At 39.4% G+C, this 23008-nt stretch overlaps 1 protein-coding gene across 3 annotated transcripts in view; it reads right to left on the bottom strand.

Annotated features, from left to right (window-relative positions):
• Shprh (SNF2 histone linker PHD RING helicase) overlaps positions 1–13140 on the bottom strand; it is a 72023-nt gene extending 58883 nt beyond the window's left edge. For 2 of the 3 annotated variants that reach the window (XR_013045091.1, XM_076552763.1), the window contains exons 1-5: positions 12867–12998; positions 10302–10951; positions 7768–7897; positions 5079–5297; positions 948–1026 (exon numbers count right to left, since the gene is read on the bottom strand). Coding sequence is in view for 2 of the 3 variants with exons in the window: in XM_076552763.1 (XP_076408878.1) it covers positions 948–1026; positions 5079–5297; positions 7768–7897; positions 10302–10919 (1046 nt within the window). In the remaining variant the exon portion in view is untranslated. Of the gene's footprint in view, positions 1–947; positions 1027–5078; positions 5298–7767; positions 7898–10301; positions 10952–12866 lie in introns of all 3 variants that reach the window. The other variant, XM_076552764.1, reaches the window with a different exon arrangement.
• Positions 13141–23008: the final 9868 nt, after the last annotated feature.

Genomic DNA, 23008 nt, shown 5'->3' on the forward strand with positions numbered 1-23008 from the left:
CCAAGAATTTAAATAAAAGTTATGCTGTCCTTTATTAGTATTCCCAAAAAGAGAACAGAAGAATGCAAAAAACTTAAAGTTTATTGAAACTTCATTTAGGAGACAACAATTCAAATTACAAATCATAGGTAACATGAGTGAAATAATAACAATAACCTAGCAGACAACTAAGTGCAGAAATAAGAATGGTGTAGTACATAATGAGCATTTTGTCTATTCTATAAAAAGAAATGTTATGCAGGCTGGCAACATGGCTCAGCAGGAGAAGGTGCTTGCCACCAAGCCTTATGACAAACATGAAAGAAGAGTCTCCTGCAAGTTGTCCTCTTCCTTCACAGGTACGCCATAGCACCTTTCCTTCCCTGGCCACAGAATAAATAAATATATGTCATTTTATACATTTTAGAAGGAAGCACTTTTTCCTTTTAGGTCCTTATGGACACGTAATTAAAAATATAGAAGACAATAAATATTGATTTATTTATTATGATTAAAGAATCTTATATTTTTTTAATCTATAAACTGATAAATTTAATGAAAATTGTAAAAGTTGGTCTTTTATAAACAAAATAACATTAGTACCTGAGATATAAATCTCCTCTCTCCTTTATTCTTTCCCTCTCAGAGGTAGGGTTTCACTATATTGCCCTGGCTGGCCTGGAACTCTCTATGTAGACCAAACTGGCCTCCAACTCCAAGATTTGCCTGCCCATGCCTCCCCAGGTGCTGGGATTAAAGCACATGGCTCACCATGTCCAGCCATGACAAGATTTTGTCAGTCTTGATAACTCAGCATGAAAAATGACAAGGGCTTTTATTTCTGAGTCTATCCTAGCTACAGAAATACACAGTAATTTAGCATTCCTCAAGACCGTGAACATGTGTTAAAAATCTCATAGATTTTACTGCGTGTATTTTAAAAATCAGCATATAAGATTTTGCCTTACCAGCCTGTATATGGATTATAGTAGAGTTTCAAACCATCAGGTGTAACAATTTCTCGCCACAAGAAGTGCAGGGAGTTGTCTAAAATAAAGTATAACCACATAAGAGTTTTTGTTTTGTTTTGTTTTCTATCACATATTGATACTAAAATAAAACAAACAGAATGGTATGGGATGCTGACTCAGGAGACCCATGTCCTTGAAAAGCTCACTCAGGAAAAGCTACATATTTGCCTCTCACTTAGCACATGGGTAAAAGGCCACGGTTTTCTCCAGTTCTTTTTAAAAAATATTCTACTATTTGCCAGCTTCCTTTGCTTTGGTACACATCCATATAAGCAAGTAATAACACAGAAAAGGGAAGCACAACAAACTGCTGAGGGTCACTAGGAAAACTAACACACCAACTCAACCTGAAGGGTTGGTTACCTTTAACAAAGCACCCAAGAAGTGGGCAACTTCTTTCTTTCTTTCTTCCTTTCTCACTCTCTCTCTGACGATAAATTTTTTTTCTCATACAATATATTGATTTAGATTTCCCCTCCCCAAACTCCTTCCAGCTCTTTCCCACCTACCCAGATCTACACCCTTTCTTTCTCTCATTATAATACAAACATCTAAAAAATAAATAAATAACAAAAATTAGATAAAAACAAGCAGAAGAAAAAGAGCCAAAGAAAAAGTACAATAAGCACATTTAGACACACATACACATGCTTGCACTTGGTACACACAGAAATTCCATAAAAGCACAATACCAGAAACCATACTATATATGAAAAGGACCTGTAAAGGGGGGGCGGGGAAAGCTTGACAGCAGCATTATATGCATTATGACACAAAGAACCTCCAAAAATGTCAGAGTTCATTTTATATTTATCACCTACTGCTAGGCATGGGGCTTGCCAGTAACAATGGTTTGTATACCTAGTGAGACTCTGCTGGAGAAAACTAATTTTTCATTTGCACAATTCAGAAAGATTCTGGGTTAGGGAAGCCCAGCTAGCTCAGTTGGTAGAGCATGTGACTCTTAATCTCAGGGTCATGGGGTTCAAGTCCCACGTTGTGTGGCTTATCATTTAGCAGGATTGAGGTGGCTCATGCCAGTCATATTTGCTACAGGAAGTGGAAGCAGGAAGATCACAGGCAACTTTAAAATAACTCAACAGACCTATGCTACTTAGCTCCAAGATTTATCTTAACTGTAACCAACCTGCCATATGGAGCAGAGAGTGAAAAGAAAGATTCACTTCACTTAGGAAAAAGAAAGCTCAAACTGTAATATTTAAGTATTGCATTTATCTCAACCTTCTTTGGTCTTTCTCTTTAATCTTTTAATTTACCAAATAGGAAATCAGTCTCTATCAATAAAATGAAACTAAATTCTAAGGAAGTAAAGATGACATAGGAAAACATACGGTATTTATAAATGGAAAAATGCAATTCAGAGAAAACCACACAGAGCAGAGGAACAGCTATGTGTCACATGGAGATTTAATTTAGAAAATCTAGTCTATAGATTAAAAAAATGAGTTCCTGATATGCAAAGTATAGACACACTTCAAAAATGTCATATAAAAAAATGAAATCTTTGCTCAAACTGTGTGCAGATGTAAATGGTTCATTTTCCCCAAACAGGCCAAGTGATGGTGGCAATGGCTGCCTCTTGAAGGTAGAACCAGAGCTGACTGGGCCATAAGCAAATGTCTTAAGGCAGTGGAATTTTCTGCACCAGTACTACTGTATAAAATATAATGAGTCCCATATATAACCTTTAATTTGCAGTTCTTATTATAAAATAAGAAATAAGTGAAATAATTTTAACAGTCTACTTTACCCTGATAACTAAAATATTATTTAATATGTAACCAATACAAAAATTAAGGGGTTTTACATTGTTTCCTTTTTACAGTACTACATGAAATCCAGTGTGTATTGTAAACTCACAGCATATTTCAATTTTTCAACTCTCAAGAACCATATGGAGCTAGTACTTACTTTGGCATGGGTCTAATTCTGTTATATGGTGCTATGGTTTGGCTCTGATTTGTTCTCCGATGACTCTTATGTTGAACACTCTTATTGTTGCCACTGAAGCAATGCTTGGAGGTGGGGGCTTAAGGGAAGTGACTGGATATCATAGCGCTAGCTTCATAAATGGACTACTTTATTAGTAGGTTTATTAATTTGAGGGCTTACTTGGAACTAGCAGAAACTTTAGCAATAAGACCCAGTTAAAGGGAGTCAGTTGGTCCTGACTGGGACTGTCCTTGGGGGATGTATCTAGTCCTGGTCCTTTCATAACATGTTCTTTGCTTCCAGGCTACAAAGAGATGAAGAGCTCTTCAGCCACATGTCACTGTAATGATGCAAACATTGTAAACACACCTAATATGCTCAATGACTAAGACTGTACTGAATAATTTATATTTTCAGTACAAAATATCATACAGGATTTTCACAACCACAGTGTGTAATTGTGCACTTATTTCATACCATTACAACTCAATAACTATATAATCAAGTATATGTAAACTTGAAGCTTTCCTTTCTAAGCACTGGCAACTCAGGTATACTACACCAAAGCTGGCTAAAATTCTTATAATTAAAAAAAATTCTAGATGTATTTGATTGCATTCTTCTAATTCTGAAACAAGGTATTTTCTTCCCTGTAAATATCTAATCTCTCCTCAGGTCCAAAGCAATGAGGCCAGTCACTCTTGCACTGAAACCTCTCACTCTGTGATTTTCTCAACCCTGGAGATGATTTTCAGATACTCTGTCGCTGTGGTAGAGGGCTGACAAAAACTGTTTGCTGACTCTAAGGATATAGATTTGTTAAATGCATCAAGCTTTAATTTCAAAGCATTTTGTTGTGTATAAATTATACCTTTCTGTAGTTATGTATCTAAAGAAAATTATTTCATTTTAGAGAAAAAGTAATACGACCTTTGTGGGACTTTAAAGAACTAACAATTTCCCAAACAAATAATTGAGAGGAAAATACTGAATGAGAGATCGGCAGTGAAACATACAGATTATGAAACTTGACCAAGAGCATCCAGCTCCAGAGTTGAATGTTTGTTTCAGGGCAGGATGGGAGAATGAAAGACTATGAATGAATGAGAATGTAGGAGACAGGAAAATAGAGACAAGGAAAGTAGTTTTGGAAGAAGACAAATTTACTGATATTTGAAAGGATCAGGAGTAAGGAGAAATAATATTGCCTATAAACTGATACTGTCCAAAATGAAAACATAAAAAAAAAAAAAATAGGAATACTTGGGATAAATAAGTAATATCATCTACCACTAACTGAGTAAATCTTTACAGGAAGAAGTAGAACTAGTGAATAACTCATTTTTAAAGAATTGTATGAAAATCTCAAAATCTGTCTACTCACTTAAAAACAGTGCTGGCATGGTGGTGTGCACTTTTAAGCCCAGTGCTCAGGAGGCAGAAACATGAATTCTCATTAGAGTTTAAGGCTAGCCTGGTCTAAACGGTGAGTTCTAGGACAGCCAGGGGCTACACAAACACCCTGTCTTAAAGCAAACAAACAAAAATATTAATAGAGCACACCCTTCCAATAAATTCCTTGGTTTTATTTATTTTGTGGGGTAACCAAAAAAATTTAAACTAGGAAAATTAGTCACATTTGCAAATCTGCTCTGTTGCTAACATTTAGATTCTTACTCATAACTAATCAAGTTCTAAAAGCAACAACCCCCTTTGACAAGTTGGGACTTTTTTCCTCTTTTTTTTTTTTTTGAGATAGCATGGCACACAGCCCAGAATGGCTGGCCTGAAATTCACATTGTGGCCTGGAATGACTTGAATTTCTCATCTTCTTGCTACTACCTCCCAAACTGAGATTACATGTAGGGACCATGATTTAAACTTATTTCCTACTTTTCATACATTCCCATTAAGGCTGAAGGAAAAAGCATTTTAAACTTATACAAATAAGGAAAGTCACATATTTTTCTAGATTTCTATTTGAAAGACTTTTTAGAAAACTATTCTCTTTTCAGTATTATTACTTGCCATTACCCTAGCACATGTCCCATTACTGACTATCTTCAACATCTTGCCTCCAATCAACAAGCCCTTCTTTAAACATCTTATACTTGCCACCAGCAGGAACGCTTCTGAAATGCTCTTGTTGTAGCATCCAGTTGACGGCCTCTCTCTGGTACGGTCTCAGTACTGGGATCAGTGCAGGATGTTGGACATCCACTTGAACTGACTGTGTTTCTTGCTGGTGTGTTTGCTTCACAAAGTGATAGAGCTCATCAATGTCCTGGCCCTCTGGCTCACTATCTGAATCATCCTCATCTTCTTCTGGCACATCTGTATATCCAACAAAGGTACTCATAACAGGATCTGCATTGTAAGCCACAAGCAATATTTTTCTATTTAAACCCATCCCCTCCCACTCTGTTTTAGACAACATTTCACAGTACTCTCTGGATTAGCCTCATATCCAAAATCCTCATGTCTCAGTCTTCTGAGGGCTGGGAATTTAGGTGCATGTGTTATAAGGCCTTCTAACCACTAGTCCTTATTGCAGGAAACTCCCAAGCACCTATTATCTCCATAATCCTGCTCTGTGTGTTCTATGACTAGAAATCCCTCCCCCAAAATATCTACCTACGCTTTCTTTAAAATAGTTCAAATGATGCATGGTATCAATGTTGTCCTTGGTATTCATGTGCTATTTTATGCTTTGGCTTTAACTACGTGTTGTAATCTATCTCCTTTCTCAATCTCCTATATGTACTTGTCACAGCTCCTCAGAGAAACTGACATGCTCTGTTCTCCTAAGTATTTTCACCTGTGACTTATAAATTAACTTATTTTACTTTATACCTTAACATAAAAAATCCTTATTTTTTATGCTTATTAAAGCAAGGGTTCTCATTAATTTTTCAGGCTAAGATGAAAAAGTGGGCCTTTGGTAGCAGCAGCAGCTATTGAAGAAATATGCTAAATAATGCTAAAACCATTAATGCGTATCCAGCTGTCACATTTCACCAGATGAACACAACTGTCCAGTAGAAGACTCACACTGTACCTTGAACAAAATAAAAACCCTAAACACACTTGCATTATTCTTTCAATGTGAAGAAATGAACCATTTTTATTTCCAAATTGTTCTCAAAGAGCACATGACAAAACTACATGGTTTTATAGAACATACCTAATATGATCAATTACAAAAAGTATATGGAATAATCTACAAGTTATTCAATACAAAATATCATATAGGATTTTCACAACCACAGTGTTTAGTTATGCATTTGTTTCATATCATTACCACAAAATAATAAATGTAATCAAGTACTGATATCTAAGCTTGAAGTTTTCCTTCCCAAGCACTGGTAGTTTAGGTGTACTTCTCCATAGCTGGCTAAAATTCTTTTAACTAAAAAATTCTAGATGTATTTGATAGCATTTCTAATTCTGAATCAAGGTATTTTCTTCCCTGTAACTCTCTAACTTGCAAAATAACTTACTATTATTAGTATTGTGAAGTTTTGAAAGAATGAGTTAAGGCTTCAATTTACACACTATGTTCAAAACCAGATTTCCAAAACATTCTAAAATGAAAATGTTCCATAGGGCCAGAGCTATAGTTCAGAAATACAGCACCTGCTCAGCATCTGTGCAGTTCTAGGTTTGACACCTAGCACATAAAGGAAAAAGAAAAAACAAAGGAAAGTAATAGGGAGATAGAATATCCTAAAAACTGCACCAAAACACCAGACACACTAAGTTCTCCACCGTAACTTGGCGACTCCAAGCTGTTTCTCCAGCAGCAGAGCTGGGGTGCACCCAGCCAGTCCCGTGTCTACCAGTGGCACAGTCCTGGACCAGCAGTGCTTTCTGCGTCTGCTTCTCTCTACCACTGAGCTACAGTCTCTGATATTCACAGTCCTTAGCTGCAGTTCTAAGTAAGGATTCCCTGTCCCACCAACCAACAACCTGCCTCCTGAGATTCTCTGTCAGACCGCAAAAGTGAGGTAGACAAAGGCCAGCGACAATCTCTGGCTACTATGGAATTTTGCAGAGAAGGAAGGAAGGAAAGAAGGGACCCAACCAGTTCAGATGTGTTCTGACTGCCTTTTGACTTTGTATATTGATTTTGTAAACATTTCTTGAATGCTGGGCACAATGCTAAGCAAGTACAGTGAAAAAAGTCGTATTAGTGAGGGCATTCCAGATAAGATTGTTATACAGTACTGTATGAAGATCATTTAAGTTCCTTCATATTTATTATTTATTTTTCAAGTTGTTATGTAGATTATTTTAAGGTGTGATACTTTTGTTTATGCTGCATTTGTTTAACTCTGTGAAGCTGTATTACTGCGCCTGTCTAAAACACCTGATGGTCTAATAAAGAACTGAATAGATGGGGCTGGCAGGTCGAGAGGATATATAGAAAGAGAAAACTGGGGGAAGAAAAAGATGGAGGAGTGAGGAGATTTAGGAGCCAGAGAAGGAGGACTCCAGGGACCAGCAACTCAGCTACACAGCAAGCCACGGAGTAAGAAACAAAGAAAGGTATACAGGAATAGAAAAAGGAAGAGCCTAGAGGTAAAAAGTAGATGGGATAAGTTAAGGAAAGCTGGTTAGAAACTAAGCCAAGCTAAGACCAGGCATTCATAAGTAATAATAAGTCTCTGTGTGTAATTAATTAGGGAGCTGGGTGGCAGGCCCCCACAAAAAAGACCAAAGAACAAACAACATGTTACGTGTACAAGCTGAAGAAAAACTGACAATCCCAAAATGCAGTTTTAAAGTTCACTTTAATAATTACCTGGAATAATAAAATTATGTAACTTTTCCATTACTCTCTTCATGAGCTGATTGAACTTTTTCATTCTTGAACTTGCATCACTCATAAAGTCTAGTCTTGCTAGGCCGGCTTCCAAGATATAAATTCCAACCTAAAGAGAATTAAAGTTTTACTAAGAATATATTATTCTTCATTTGGACACAAGAAAACCCTTGAGAGAGTCACTATTTCTAAAAAACAGAACTTTGAGATGAAAAAAAAAAAGTATATGGGTGTTTTGTCTGCATGTATGTTTATGCACCACACGTGCAGCAGTACCCCTAGAGGCCAAGAGAGGACAGTGAATCCCTGGGGACAGGAGTTACAGATGGCCGTTAGCTGGCATGTGGGTGCTGGGAACCAAACCCAGGGCCTCTGCAAGAGCAGCCAGTGCTCTTAACCACTGAGCCATTTCTCCAGTCCCCAGATTCACTGTTTTTAAAGGCTTTAACAATGTCTACACCATAGGCACGAGATTTAATTTCATAAATTCACTCTGTAAATGTCTATGATGCATTATTTATCTGAAAAAATGAAAACAAAAAGACTTCCTTAATGGGGACAAAACACAGGAGAACGTTATGAAAACCTCAATTCAACCAACCATGTCACCATTTCTAAACCTAATGAACACTTGAATAATCAGTGAAGCTCATTACAAGGAAGCATTTCCTAGAAAACTAAACACACACGATCACTCTTTTGTGGTTAAGTTTGGGAATCCTTATCATTGGATCAAATATGAAATAAAAGGTGGAAGAAAACAGACCTTGACTAATGCTAAGTAAAACAATGCAGCTCATGAATGTTAAGAGCTGAAATACTCAGATCTGAGTACAGGCAATGATATTTAGGACTAAAGGAAATTTAGGAAATATAAGTTTTGTTTAGATTAAAATGTTCTCCTTTTTTAAAATGGAAGTCCACATGAAGCAGCCCAAATAGTTTAATTTTTAAGGTTTATAACAGCAGACAATTCTTTTTTTCATTTCTCCAGCTATCCTGGGGCCAAACTCCCTAACAACTGAACTCCTTCATGTCTTCTGCTGAAATGTAAGAATCCAGTAACACTACAGAGTAACAAGTGAGTTACATTTCAGGACTGCATGAGTTTGCCTTTTGTTCACCTGGGGATGGCTTACCATGGCAGCGACAGATAAATATTTACATTTTTATAAAAATCAAGGTCATGGAAAGTAGAAGAGATTAAGATTTGATTTTAAGGGTAGAATACAGACACACCAGCCATGAATTCTTACATTCCTGCTATCACTCTGCAAAATACTGGTTCTCAAAATGAATAGACAAGGAATTGCATGGTTATGAGTTTCAGTGTCCATCCAGGGAAAGTTAACTTCTGTATAATGCTTCCAAATGTTCTCTATTCTTTAGGTTATTTTTAAGTAAGTCCATGGCCATTCCACCCTGAACACACCAGATCGCTCCAGAAATAATAATTAGACCTGCCAATACAATTGCTTTTAATTTAAGAAATGTGACACAAAGATGAAACATCTTAAAATTTTCTTTCAGCCTTTAGCATAAGGCATATAATCTCTTTACAGAGTACACCAACTTACATTATCTCACCTGACTTTAGAAAAATTTATCATTAAAGGATAGGTATGGTTTACAGTTCATATAGAAAAGTTGATATCAGAACATTTGAGTGATTCTCATATATTTACACAACTTACTGAATGCACATCTTGAAATGAATTACAAACGTTAGGTAGCAGGCACTTTAAATAGGCAGTAAAGATAAAGACCTCACAGTTTAGCAAGCAAGAAGGATCTAAGATGTAAATGCAATTCAAGTAGGAAAAAAAGGGGGAAAGAAGGAAGGAAGGAAGGAAGAAAGGAAGGAAGGAAGGAAGGAAGAAAGGAAGGAAGGAAGGAAGGAAGGAAATAAAATAAACAACAAAAACCAAACTATGTATCAAATATTCTGGGTTGGGCTTAAGAGAAGTTCTCCATGCGTGTGAGTCTTTCTGAACAGACTACCAGAGAACGACATAGTAGAGGAGGGGAAGAAATAACCTAGGCAGAGGGAAGCCAGAAAAGCAGAGACAGAAAGACAGCATCTGTGCGGAAAACAAATTAATTCGGAATTTCTGGAGCCAGACGAAAAAGCACAGTGACAAAGGGTAAGAAGGGTCAGGGACATGTGACAGAAAGGTGTATGTCAGAGCAGGAAGGCTACACTTCAGTTCTACAATCAGGAAACTAACTCCTATCACACCATTTCTGAAACAATGTAGACAAAGATTTGAAAATACAAGGTCAAGGTGAGGACCAAAGCAAGTAACTGAGCACAGAGGCAGGAAGTAAAACTCAGGGGAATCCCCTCAGGAAAGTGCTAGAAATGATTGGCAGGAAGACACAGTCTTGCTGTTACTTAAAGCCCCATATAAAGTATTCTTTGAAACAATAATGAGAAGCTTACTGATGGGTCTTGATACTTTCTAAGTTAACTTCGATGTAGAACCTTACAAGACACCACAGAAACTGAGTACCTTGATCGTATGATTCCCTTCAGGTCGCTGATAAAGTTTTATTCCTCTTTTCTTCTGCAGCCAGGCCAAATCCTGTAACATGTCACTACTGAAGGACGATTCCACTCGAAGACCCTTGCCATAACTATCAGCCGATTCTTTAAGCACACTTTCTTGTTTTTCCTCATCTTTACATTCTGAATGGACATAGATCAGGAACTGATTGCTTGACTCTGAACTCATCAATGTAAAACTCCTTTCAGAAAAATGTTCAACTGAACTCTCTTCATGGAGAAGCTGAAGAGCAAAATCTCCCAGCAATGCTTTCCAAGACTGATCGTCATGATAGGGAGAAATGGTAACATTCAACTTGACAGACAAAGGGGTCTCTTTTTCAGTGGATTCTGAGGTGCCCACAGCCTCTGACCGCCTCTTCTTATCTCTGTGAACCACATCTTCAGGAGGGTCATCATCTATGAGGATGCAATCAGAAGAGGAGTCTGCACCCGAGCAGGACTGCTCCTCAACAGTCAAGGGGAGCGGTTCATTCCTCAGCTCTTCATGCATGTTCCAGTGAAGCTGCTGCTGCCTTTCCTCATCCACCTTCACTGGGGGAGCACGTTTCCTTCGGCTGCTCATCTTCACACTTTCTTGGTCAGTGAATGTGAATTCTAAATGACAAATGGAACAGTGGACATGAGACAGAAAGACTGGAAAACGGTGGCAACACAGGAAAAGAACACCCAACACGATGGAGTCTGGTTAACATCTCTGACCTGTTGCAAATCCAAATTCCAGCACAATTAACAACATACATTTGCTAGGAAGGTTACCAACATAGAGATAATGTATCTTTTATGAAGAAATATTTTCAAACAAAAAACAGTAACACTGCATGCAATATTCATGCTTGCAGCTCCAATGTGCACCTTGGGTAGGGCCTTACTCCTCTCCTGGATATTTTCTAGGAATCTCACAAACAAGACTATGACTTCCATTCACAGTGGAAATATCATTTCCTGGGACCTAATCCAATTCTTTATCTTAACAATAACCGTGACATCAAGCACATTCCCTAGCGGCCCTTAAACACAACATAAAATCTGTTATATAACATGTAATCTTCAGAAAGATAAATAGAAAAGGGTAAATTTTGAAGAAAACTTAAATCAAGTAATAGTTGCTATGGTTTGGCTGTAAAAACTCCCACAGACTTATGTGTTAGAACTGGCCCCTGGCTGGTGGATTCTTGTTTTGGGGGATTCTGGAAACTTTGGATGGGGCCTAGGCTAGGGAGTGCAATGTCGGTTGCTGAGCCTGGAGGACCAGCCTCATTTCCTGTCCTGTCTGTTTTGTTTTCTTACCTACCCAGATGTGAGGAAGCAACCTCACCATCCTGCCGCCACCAAGCCCCATTCTCACCCTCACTGTGTCTTCCCCATCAGGATGGACTGTTCCCTGAAACAACACCCCCCCACCCCCCACCCCCGAAGTTTTTTTCTTCTCTGGTATTTGGTCACCTCAAGGAGAAAACTAACAGGTGAGGAACACATTAACCATGATCGCATGTATCAAATAGGCTGTAACAGTTTCACTCATCTTCAGTGGCAAACATTTAGTTAAGAGAATCAATTGTACAAAAGGAAACAAATTATAAAACTACACTTGGCTGGTGAAAACTAGTAAGACAAACCTCTCACAAAGCTGGAAACAAAAGCCTGTCTCATGTGTCAGTTGATTTAAACTCAGGCCACTGCTGAATAATTCCAACGTGCTTGACAATCCCAAAGCATTCAACTTCGATCGACCCTTATATAGTTTAAAATCGCTTAGAAATGCCTTTCTTAAAGAGAAAGAAAAAATGGGAGAAAAATCCTAACACACACAATGTTTTTTATGGATTAACAGATTAAAAAGAATAAGAGGGGCAGCTTAAACAAGAATGAGGTGGGGACAAATTTACCCACGGGACGTGGGCAAATACAGGCGCAAAGAAGACAGAACACGTAGTAGAAAAAGGAAAAAAAAAAAAAAAAAGACTTCGCATGATAAATTCAGGCCATTTGGATTAAAAGGCACCGAGTTTAAATGGCCAGGGTTTAAAGTCCAATACTGGACCTCAGACGGGGGGTCCCTCAACCTTAAATCCCCATCTTCATTCATGAAACCCAGTGCTACGGCAGAGCCAAAGCGCACAATGCGCCCCCCAGGAGCCAGGGTGGCTCGGAAAGCGAACGCCACCGGCACACGAGCACCGGGCAGCCTACCTTCCCCGCCTCGGCCTCCCTTCCAGCTACCTGCAGTCCCAGGCGGGTCCCCCCTCCCAAGCCATCCTCCTGCCCCAGCTCCCGGGGCCGGCGCGCGGCAGGGGCCTCAGCGCGCGGGCGCGGGCGGCAAAGCACCCGGTCCCCACGCGAGCAGGGCGCGGCCCACGCCCCGGGGCTGGGGCGAAGTCGCCGCGGGGGGAACCCGCAGGGCCGGACCCCGGGGCTCCGCCGGAGCCTTCGCTATTTCCTGGTGGTGGCCCGGAGCCGACGGGTCCCCCCGCGACCTCTAACCTCTGACTCCACAGCCACCACGGCCTACCTCAGCCGGTACCCAAGCGCCCGTCGTCCCCAGGCCGGGCCTTCCTCACACACTGCGGACCACCCCAGGCCGACATTCGCCAAACACACACACACACTTACACACTCACACACACACACCTGACGGAGCTGCGCACGCGCCGCGCGGCGCCCAGGCCGGAAACCACGGCGCCGGCTGACAGGCGTCGGGTCCCCAGCGACTGCGCAGGACGCCCGGGGACGCCCCGCCCCCTTTCTCCCACGCTGGCTTCAAAAGGTGCTTCTGCGCAAGCGCCGCCCCTGAAGCCCCACCCCCCGGCCCCGTGAGAAGACCGTTGAAGTCTCGCGATGGTTGGTCCCATCTCTTAGCAATTGTAGGATGGGCGGGGTAAGCTAATGAGAGTAAACACAGGAGAATCCACTTGCTGGCACGCCCAGCTCTTGCTAGTGAGTCCCCAGTTTGCTTATATATAGCTCAGCTACCTTGTTTTGAAACCGTCCAGGTATATTGTATCACGTCTAATCTACGTTTAGGTCCAAAGCAGGGGGCGGGGCTCCTCCCCAGACGGGGCGGGATGGTGTGAGTTGTGGTTTTAATACACAGGCAGACACTTATGTAAAACTAAAATCACGATGTTGAGCAGTGATAATACCCGAACAAATCTACAAGTGAGGGATAAAACTACTGAACCAAAAGAATTTGATTTAACAAAACAAACAAACAAAAACGAAATGCGGAGAAGATGTCTCCAGAGGCATCGCAGAATAAACTAATAATGAAATCCGAATGAAATTTATTCTGGCCAAGAAAAATGTTAAGGCTTTACATGTTTAAACAGCGTAAGAGAAATTATACGTGCTGTGCTGAAGCTACCTTCCCAGTCTCTTTTCAGAAGGGAGAATTCCACCTTCTGTAGACACAAAATTCTCCCTTCTGAATATTTCAGTAGTGTGTTTAACAAATGCTTTGTATATCCTTTGAAATTTTTCTCTGCGAGGTAATGTTTTTTGTTTTTTGTTTTTTTGAGGGGGGAGGAGGTGTTTGTTTGTTTGTTTTTTCTTTCAATTTTGTAATCACCAGAGCTAATTCCAGGAGAGAAAAAAAAAGGTTCTCTTGTTATTTGGCTTTGTGGAAGTCCCCTGCTGAGCGACAACTGTTCATGAAAATACTGAGTCCTAACACCTAGTAGATGGTAAGTAATCTAATGAGAGTAAACACGGGAGAATCAACTTACTGGCACACCCAGATCTTACCAGTGAATTCCTAGTTTGCATATAGCTCAACTAACTTGTTTTGAAACAATCCATGTATATTGTGTTATGTCTAATCTACATTTAGATCCAGCCTATCACAATAAGGTAAATATTGCAATAGTGTTTCATAAATTTTCTGCTTTCCCTATGTATGTAAAAAGTTACGTTTACTTTATGCTGTGGTTTCAGTAAGTATACAATAACATGTCTAAAGAGAGAATAAATATAGCTAGGCGGTGGTGGCACTGGCCTTTAATCCCAGCACTCAGGAGGAAGGAGGCAGAGCCAGGTGGATCTCTATGAGTTTGAGGCCAGTGTGGTCTACAGAGCGAGATCCAGGACAGGCACCAAAACTACACGGAGAAACCCTGTCTTGAAAAAACAAACAACAAACAAACAAAAAAGAGTATAAATATCAAAAATTTTAAATATTTTAGTGCTAAAAAAATGCTAGTGTCCTTCCGAATTTTCAGCACGTCATCTTTTTCCTGATGTAGGATTTTCTTTGAAGCTGATGGTTGCTAACTCAAATTGGTGGCTGGTAGAGGATGAGGCACTATAGAAATTTATCAAAATTAGAAATAAATTCAGGGTGGCAAAGAAAGAGACCGCCACTCCATCTGAACAAGGTAAAACTCTGAGCCGCTGGACATGGGTGCTCATAACTGAACTCAAGTCTTATGCAAGAGCAGAATATACTCAACCCCTAAGCTATCTCTCCAGCACACCAAAATGTATTACTTAAATAATAAGATTTGAAAGTCAGAATGACTCCTCCATGGGCTGAAAGCCTGATGTTGTGTTAGCAGGCATAAAAGTGTATCAATCTCAGTACACGTTTCTCTCTCTCTCTCTCTCAATATATATTTTACATTTCTGAGCAGTATATTTTAACAATGAGCTTAAAATCTTCAGTAAAAATATTTAGTAAGCAGATAATCTGCCATCCAGGGTTTTAATAACATTCTTAAGTGCCCTAGGACTTTGAGCAATGAACGAATATTTAACTCCAACCTAAAGTCACCAGCTGAATTATTGTCCTGAAGAGAAAGTCTCCTGTAATTAAACTTTGAAGCTACTCACTGATTTCTCTTTAGCTATGAAAGGCCTAGATGGCATGTTCTTTCACCAGAGATCTGTTTAGTCTACACTGCTTGCCATTCCCACCCCATCAATGTTAGTTACATTTTTTCCTTGATAAATCTCTATAGTTTCTTCTCCGTCATCTGCTACTTCGGTTTGCACCTTTGTGTTATAAGGATTCCCCTTTTCCCGTAAGCTTCATGAACAAACTGCTCTGCAAGCTTCAAACTCCATGTCTCTCAGCCTTTATAGAGGAGAACTGAGTCAGGATTTTGCTCTGCATTAGGGTTTGGCTTAGGAAAATGTGGTTGGTTTGATCTATCAGATTTCTGTATTAATAATTTCTTGTGTTTACAGAAATAATTATTTTTTTGCAGTTTTTGTCATCAAATGCCCATTTAATTTTCTTCAAGACTTTTTCCTTTACGTGGATCACTTGTTGCAAGAGGCCTCGCTTTCAGCCTATCACAAGTTAAACTTAATTATTTCAAGCTTTTAATTGAAAGTGCGAGACATGGGACATGCTTTCTAGTTATCCTAATCTCAAGAGTGTTGTTTCAAATAATGAAGTGGCTCAAGAGAGGGAAAGAGATGGGAAAACAGTCTGGTTGGTGATATAGTCAGATCACATACTTTTATTAAAGTCATTTTTATGTATAGAGATGGTGTGTGGTGTCTCAAAACAATTACCACACTAACATAAAAGATTACTAAACAGAGTATCATAACATAAAAGTTTGAAATGGCATGAGAATAACCAATATTTGTGTTCGACATGAATACAAAGTGCCAATATACTGTTAGGAAAACAGCATCAGTAGACTTGCTGAATACAAGGTTGCCACAAGTCTTTCATTTGTAAACAAATACAATAGTGGGGTAAGATGAAGTATGCCTGTAAATGTGAAGGCAGTCAGACCACATGCTCCCTCATTTCCTCTCAATGGCTAAAGTAATGACAAGTCTATTTCCTTTTGAGAATACTAAGGCATTTTCATTGTCATGGTAGTCCTAACTCTGGACATCTTTTGTGCAAATGAATGATTTAAGTTCTTCTCAGAGAGAAAGACTCAATCTTTGAAAGTAACAATCCTTAAAAGGCTGTTATGTAAGTATACACAATTTTATCTTCCTTTGGGGCCCAGAATAGAATAGTGTCAAGTATATATGTACAGCTTTTGATTCTGCAAAGACCTTTCATGTTGGTTTTTCTATGAAGTTCCCAGTAATATGAACTATTGTTCACTTTTCACTGCACTGAAGAACCATCTGAGATTCAAAGTAATTGGTTGATTTTCCATAATTTAGCTCTATGAACAAGAAGATCTAGACCAGTGGTTCTCAACTCCCTACTGCTTTGACCCTTTAATACAGTTCCTTATGTTCAGGTGACCCCCAACCATAAAAGTATTTTATTGCTACTTCATAACTGTAATTTTACTACTGTTATAAATAGTAATGTAAATAGTTGATATGCAGGATTGTAATGAGTCTGTGTTCCACCAGCCTCTAGCCAGCTCTCTAATAATGGCATGAGACTTCTTGTTAATTATGAAGCCTTGGCCTTTAGCTTAGGCTTGTCTTAACCAGCTCTTATAACTTAAATTAAGCCATTTTTATTAATTCTGCCACATGGCATTACCTCTCTTCCATCTTGCACCTCCTGTTTACTCTCTGGCTGGTGACTCTGCCTTTATTATTCCCAGGGTTCTCTCTCTGCCTGAAAGTCTGGCCTCTACCTCCTGCCTAGCTATTGGCCATTCACCTTTTTATTACACCAATCACAATACATCTTCACACAGTGTACAGATATCCCACACAGGATAGCTAATATGTGACCCCTGTGAAAGGGCTGTTTGACCCCAAAGGGGTCGCAACCCACAAGCTGAGAACCATTAATCTAGAGTGTTGCTTGACCACTCTGCATAAGCTGTTGCCTTATTACTGAACCATGTAGTTTACTACTGTTAAACAGTTATCCACTAAACCTGGTAAGTTAGTGCAGGCAAAAAGCAAGCACAAGATATGTAATTCTTTTTTTTTTTTTTTTGGTTTTTCGAGACAGGGTTTCTCTGTGCAGTTTTGCGCCTTTCCTGGAACTCACTTGGTAGACCAGGCTGGCCTCGAACTCACAGAGATCCGCTTGCCTCTGCCTCCCGAGTGCTGGGGCTAAAGGCGTGCGCCACCACCGCCCGGCAAAATATGTAATTCTTTGATGACTCTGAGCTGTGTATTTCAGCAAGAGTAACACTAGACCAGTTATCCTTCCTTCTCAACAGAAAAAAACATGTTAGCAAAATTTATTCCACATTCTTGCCTTTTCTTATTCTCTAGGAGTGCAGTAGGTGGCTGCCCAGCATGATTGACAGTTGCCAAAGATGACTCCTTGTTGCCAATTTTTCCACTACCAACTTGTCTTAGAATTGCTTTTTGTTCTCCAGATAGAATGAAAGTTCTAGGGTCAATGTCACTGTTCCTGGGTGAATCACAATACCCAAATCCACTGTAAAACTGTGGATATTACTAACAGAGAGTGTGATGAGGAAATAAGCTCTTAAAAAATTGGTGCCTACAGGGGGTCGTCAGCTCTGTCAAAAAGACTGGTAGTAGGTCAGTTAAATAATCACAGTGGTATCAAGGGTCAGCTATACTTCTAATATGGGTCAAGAGGTATATGAACAAAATCTTCATGTTCAAAACTTCACATATGCTGTGGGATGGTCTGTATGTCAAATTACTCTGATTGGTCAATAAATAAAACACTGATTGGCCAGTGGCTAGGCAGGAAGTATAGGCGGGACTAACAGAGAGGAGAAAAGAAAGAACAGGAAGGCGAGAGGAGTCACTGCCAGCCGCAGCCATGACAAACAGCATGTGAAGATGCTGGTCAGCCACGAGCCACATGGCAAGGTATAGATTTATAGAAATGGATTAATTTAAGCTATAAGAAGAGTTAGCAAGAAGCCTGCCACGGCCATACAGTTTGTAAGCAATATAAGTCTCTGTGTTTACTTGGTTGGGTCTGAGCAGCTGTGGGACTGGCGGGTGAGGGAGATTTGTCCTGACTGTGGGCAAGGCAGGAAAACTCTAGCTACACACATATTTTTTCCTTAGGATAAGCCTACATAGGTTTAAATTTTAACTTTTTTTTTCTCTTGGTGATCTGTAGGTCACATTTATTTCAAAGTCTGTGCCCCTCCCCCTCTTTCCTGTTGCAAGTTCAGCCTGAAAACTAAACCTTGAGTAGTGTGTTCCTTCTGCTTGTCATTACTTCTAAAGCAATTTTTGTAATTTGTATATAAAATGCTGCATTGGACATGTTCATGGCACATGAATAATATATCATTTATTGCATTAGTTTTGAGTGTACAAAGCAATGCTTTTACATTAGGTAAAAGCAAAGAGAAGATTGAAGGAGTTTGTTATGTAAGAAAAGAGTGTAATGAAAGTGGGATTAGGGCTCAGAGGTTAAGAGCACTGGCTGCTCTTCCAGAGGTCCTAAGTTCAATTCCCAGCAACCACATGGTGGCTCACAACCATCTACAATTAGATATGGTGCCCTCTTCTGGCAGGCAGGCTGAACACTCACTGTATACATGATAAATAAATAAAATCTTTAAAAAAAATAAATAAATAAATAAAAAAGAAAGTGGGATTATATTCAGTGCTTGTCAGCAAAGGTAAATGAACTACGCACTGCATTTGCAATTTCTGACCCTCCATGTCCAACCATTACTTTCCCCTCTAAGTCATCATATTCTCCCAACTATCTCAGAACTAAGCAATAGGAATATTGTAGATAAGTGTTTTATGCCTATGAACGAATAATATTTCTTATGCCAATTTGAGAGCTACAAGTAAAGTATTGTTAATCTACTCTAAAGGTCTCAAGCATGACATTTATAATTATAAAAGTAATGTTATAACACTTTCAGAGTGAATATAAAACCTCAAAGAAGCTTTGTAATGGTTGTGTTGTCAGAAACTGGTGCCTGCCAGCAAATGAAGAGCCTTTCCAAAGCTACCGTTCAGTTGGCTAACAGTGTGTGCTGACTTTAGTACTGGTGTGCTGTTAAGTCCGTTCCTCAGGCAATAGCAAAATTAAGTATTAGCTCTGTTTCACTTCTGCCAAGTTTCTGGTCTCCTCACTAGGTTCTTAAATTAGATTAAATACCTAACATCCTTAAAGAGTACACAACAGTAGTGTTTGATTACCTATTATATCTGCATGCTATAACACCCCATATTGAATCTAAGCTCATCTGCATACCATAACACCCATCTTGGATCTAAGCTCATCTGCATACTATAACACCCATCTTGGATCTAAGCTCATCCGCATACCATAACAACCTATCTTGGATCTAAGCTCATCTGTATACCATAATACCCCATCTTAGATCTAAGCTCCTGAGGGTTGATTTTAAACAAAATTGAAAAACTATGAAACTACCAGGAGAAAATACAGGGGAAGCACTTCAATACATTAAAATAGGCAAGGTTGTTTTTTTCTAAGCAAGACCCCCAAAACATAAGAAATAAAAGTATAAGTAGACCAGTGAGATTACATTAAATTAAAAAAATCTCTGCACAACAAAATGAAACAACCAATAGAGCAAGAAACATAGGAAAAAATAATTGTCAACTATGACTCTGACAATAGGTTAATTCCCAGAATGTGTAAGGAAATAAAAATAACTCAACAACAAAAACCAAACAATGAACAAAGCATCTTCAACAATCTGCCAGGAAAATTAGACATGCACACACAGAAGAATGAGCTTAGACCCAGATCTATCACCTTGCATGAAAACTAATGCCAAGTAAATCAAAGACGTAAGTATGAAACCTGATACACTGACATTGCTAGATGAAAACAGGCATTAGCCTATAGGATATAGGTGTGTATATATGTAAGAAACTACTTTCTGAATAGAACTCCATTTGCCAAGAATGAAGGCCAACAATTAACAAGTGGAACTTTATCAAACAAAAAGCTTCTGTACGGCAAAGGAAACAACCATTTGAGTGAAGAGGATGCCCACAGCATGGGTGAAAATCTTTGCCAGCTATACATCTGACAGAGAATTAATTTCCAGAATATATGAAGAATTAAAAAAAATGGAGTTAAAGCAAAACAACCTCCCCAAAAGTCCCCCCAAAATAGCCCATTCAAAATAACCGGCCTGGGACCTGAACAGAGTTCTCAACAGAATTTATAAGACAACAAAAACTTGGCTAAGAAATATCTCAAAAAAAAAGTTCACCATCACTAGCAATTAAAGAAATGTAAATCAAAACAACTTTTGATTTTCTTTTACCCCATTCAAAATTGCAAAGTCAGCAAGGATGTGGGCGAGGAGGGAACTCTCATTCTCTGTTGGTGGAATTGCAGATGGTGCAGCCACTTTGGAAATCAGGGTAGAGAACACTCCAAAGGCTTAAAATGAATCCCTCACATGACCCAGCTATACCACTCCTTGGCATACGCCCAAAAGACTCAACATCCCACCTCACAGATACTTGTGCAGCCATGTTCATTCCTGCTTTAGTCACAATAGCTAGAAATGGAAACCACCTAAATGTCCTTCAAGTGATGAATAGAAAATGGAAATGTGTCACATATACAGTATGGAATACTATTCATCTGTAAAGAAAAAGGAAATGATGAAAGTTGCAGGTGAATGAATGGAACTAGAAATACATTGAGTGAGGTAACTAGGACCTGGAAAGACATATGCTACATGTTCTCTCTCATCAGAGGCTCCTAGCTCCAAATCTTCGGACGTGAATACATATACTGGAGTAACTGTAGAAACCAGGAGGGTAAAAGTGGACTATTTGGGGGGAGGGGGAGCTATAGAGAAGGGAATAACAGGGTATATGTGATCTGAAAAAGGAAATGGGGAAAGAGGTGGCTGTAACTATGGAGTATGAGGGTGAAAAATAGAGAAGATAGAGGAAGATAAAATAACAGTAAGGATATCTAAAAAGGTCATAAGGAATCATACTATTATCTACCTAAAGAATACCTACAAGGCATGTAAGTCTATGTATAAATATACATATGTAGATTATATGAAATTTTCTCATCTGGGCTAACATTACTCTCTCCAAGAGCCAAAGACCATCTAATGCTATGGGATGGTCTGTATGTCAAATTGCTCTGGTCAATAAATAAAACACTGATTGGCCAGTGGCTAGGCAGGAAGTATAGGTGGGACTAACAGAGAGGAGAAAAGAAAGAACAGGAAGGCGAGAGGAGTCACTGCCAGCTGCAGCCATGACAAGTAGCATGTGAAGACACCAGTAAGCCACGAGCCACGTGGCAAGGTATAGATTTATGGAGATGGATTAATTTAAGATATAAGAACAGCAAGAAGCCTGCCACGGCCAAACAGTTTGTAAGCAATATAAGTCTCTGTGTTTACTTGGTTGGGTCTGAGCAGCTGTGGGACTGGCGGGTGAGAGAGATTTGTCCTGACTGTGGGCAAGGCAGGAAAACTCTAGTTACAATCTAATAAAACCCTGACACCAGGCATGAAAAGCCCTCTCTTGAGTTGTTGGTCAAGGTTGTCCTGGAGACTCCCAAAACTTTATAGGTTACTGCTGTTACTCTTGGTTGCTCCTAAGATGTGGAAGGTAAGTCCCTATTGTTGAAGACACCATGCCCTTCAGAAACAGGGTCCAGAAGCTCCCGAGCTGAAACTGACCCCAAAACCTCCTTCCCGAAAACTAATTCTCATGGTGAGAAAAGGTGCCATTCAAGGTTCCAAAAGAGGGCAGCAACTCACAGTCTTACCAGCTATGACAACTGTGAGCCACAATAATGACCAGCATGTCACAGTAATCCCAAGGGTCCAATAGTGGCACACATACCTTGGTGGTAATCGATAGCTCTATAATTGGACTTAAGACACTCCCTTCTCCCTTCTACAACAAGAGGGAAATCAGGCGTGGTTCTGGAAACCTAGTCAACTGCCCAGGGCTAATGAAGTAATGGATCTTAAAAGAGAACCTGCAACTGCCACTTGACTAAACCAGTATAATCCCTAACTACATTATAGATATTTGTCCTTATACACACAGCTAAGTGTAGTTCTATCCCTCATTAAGGAAACTTGTTATTGCAAAAGACAGAGACCTTTACTGAAAACCATAACCAATAAAAATACAGAGTTGTAGCTCCCAGTCCTAACTGATACATTACAACACAACCCCTGTACTGGAACCTCAGTAACCATTTTAGAAGAGGGAGCCAAAAGATTGTAAAAGCCAGAGGAAGAAAGTTTGCTGTGAGATTGTGTCTCCTAGAAATGTTAGACACTACATCTATAAAGTCTTAACTATGTGACTGCCTAAACATGAGCTAAAAAAAGGACAACACCAATAGACATGTTAACATGGATGGAGGAAAGCTCCTGAACTAAATAAAGAACTGCAGGTAACTAAGGAATGTTAAGAGGAGGAGAAAGAGTCTTCCCCAGGGAAGAGGACACCAATTCTTTATCTAATACCAAATGATCAGTCTTAAAAAAATTCATACAAATTCAGTACAGACTGAGCAGGTTATACTTAGGAATACACACATACACACACATTTTGTAACAACAATTAAAGAAAAAAGAGGCCATCAGTTTGAAAAGGAGAAAGGGGTAAATGGGAGGGGTTGGAGGGAGGAAATGAAAGGGGTTAATGGTATAATTTCAAAGCATAACATTATTTTGAAAGAGTCCACCAAATTTAGGAGATAACTGAAAAATTGAACAGTGGCATTAACTGTTAAAACCAGATGATGGCTGTGTAGAGGAGGTTCATCATAGTTTG

This window comes from Peromyscus maniculatus, chromosome 16 (genome assembly GCF_049852395.1).
Source record: "Peromyscus maniculatus bairdii isolate BWxNUB_F1_BW_parent chromosome 16, HU_Pman_BW_mat_3.1, whole genome shotgun sequence".
NCBI lineage: Eukaryota > Metazoa > Chordata > Mammalia > Rodentia > Cricetidae > Peromyscus > Peromyscus maniculatus.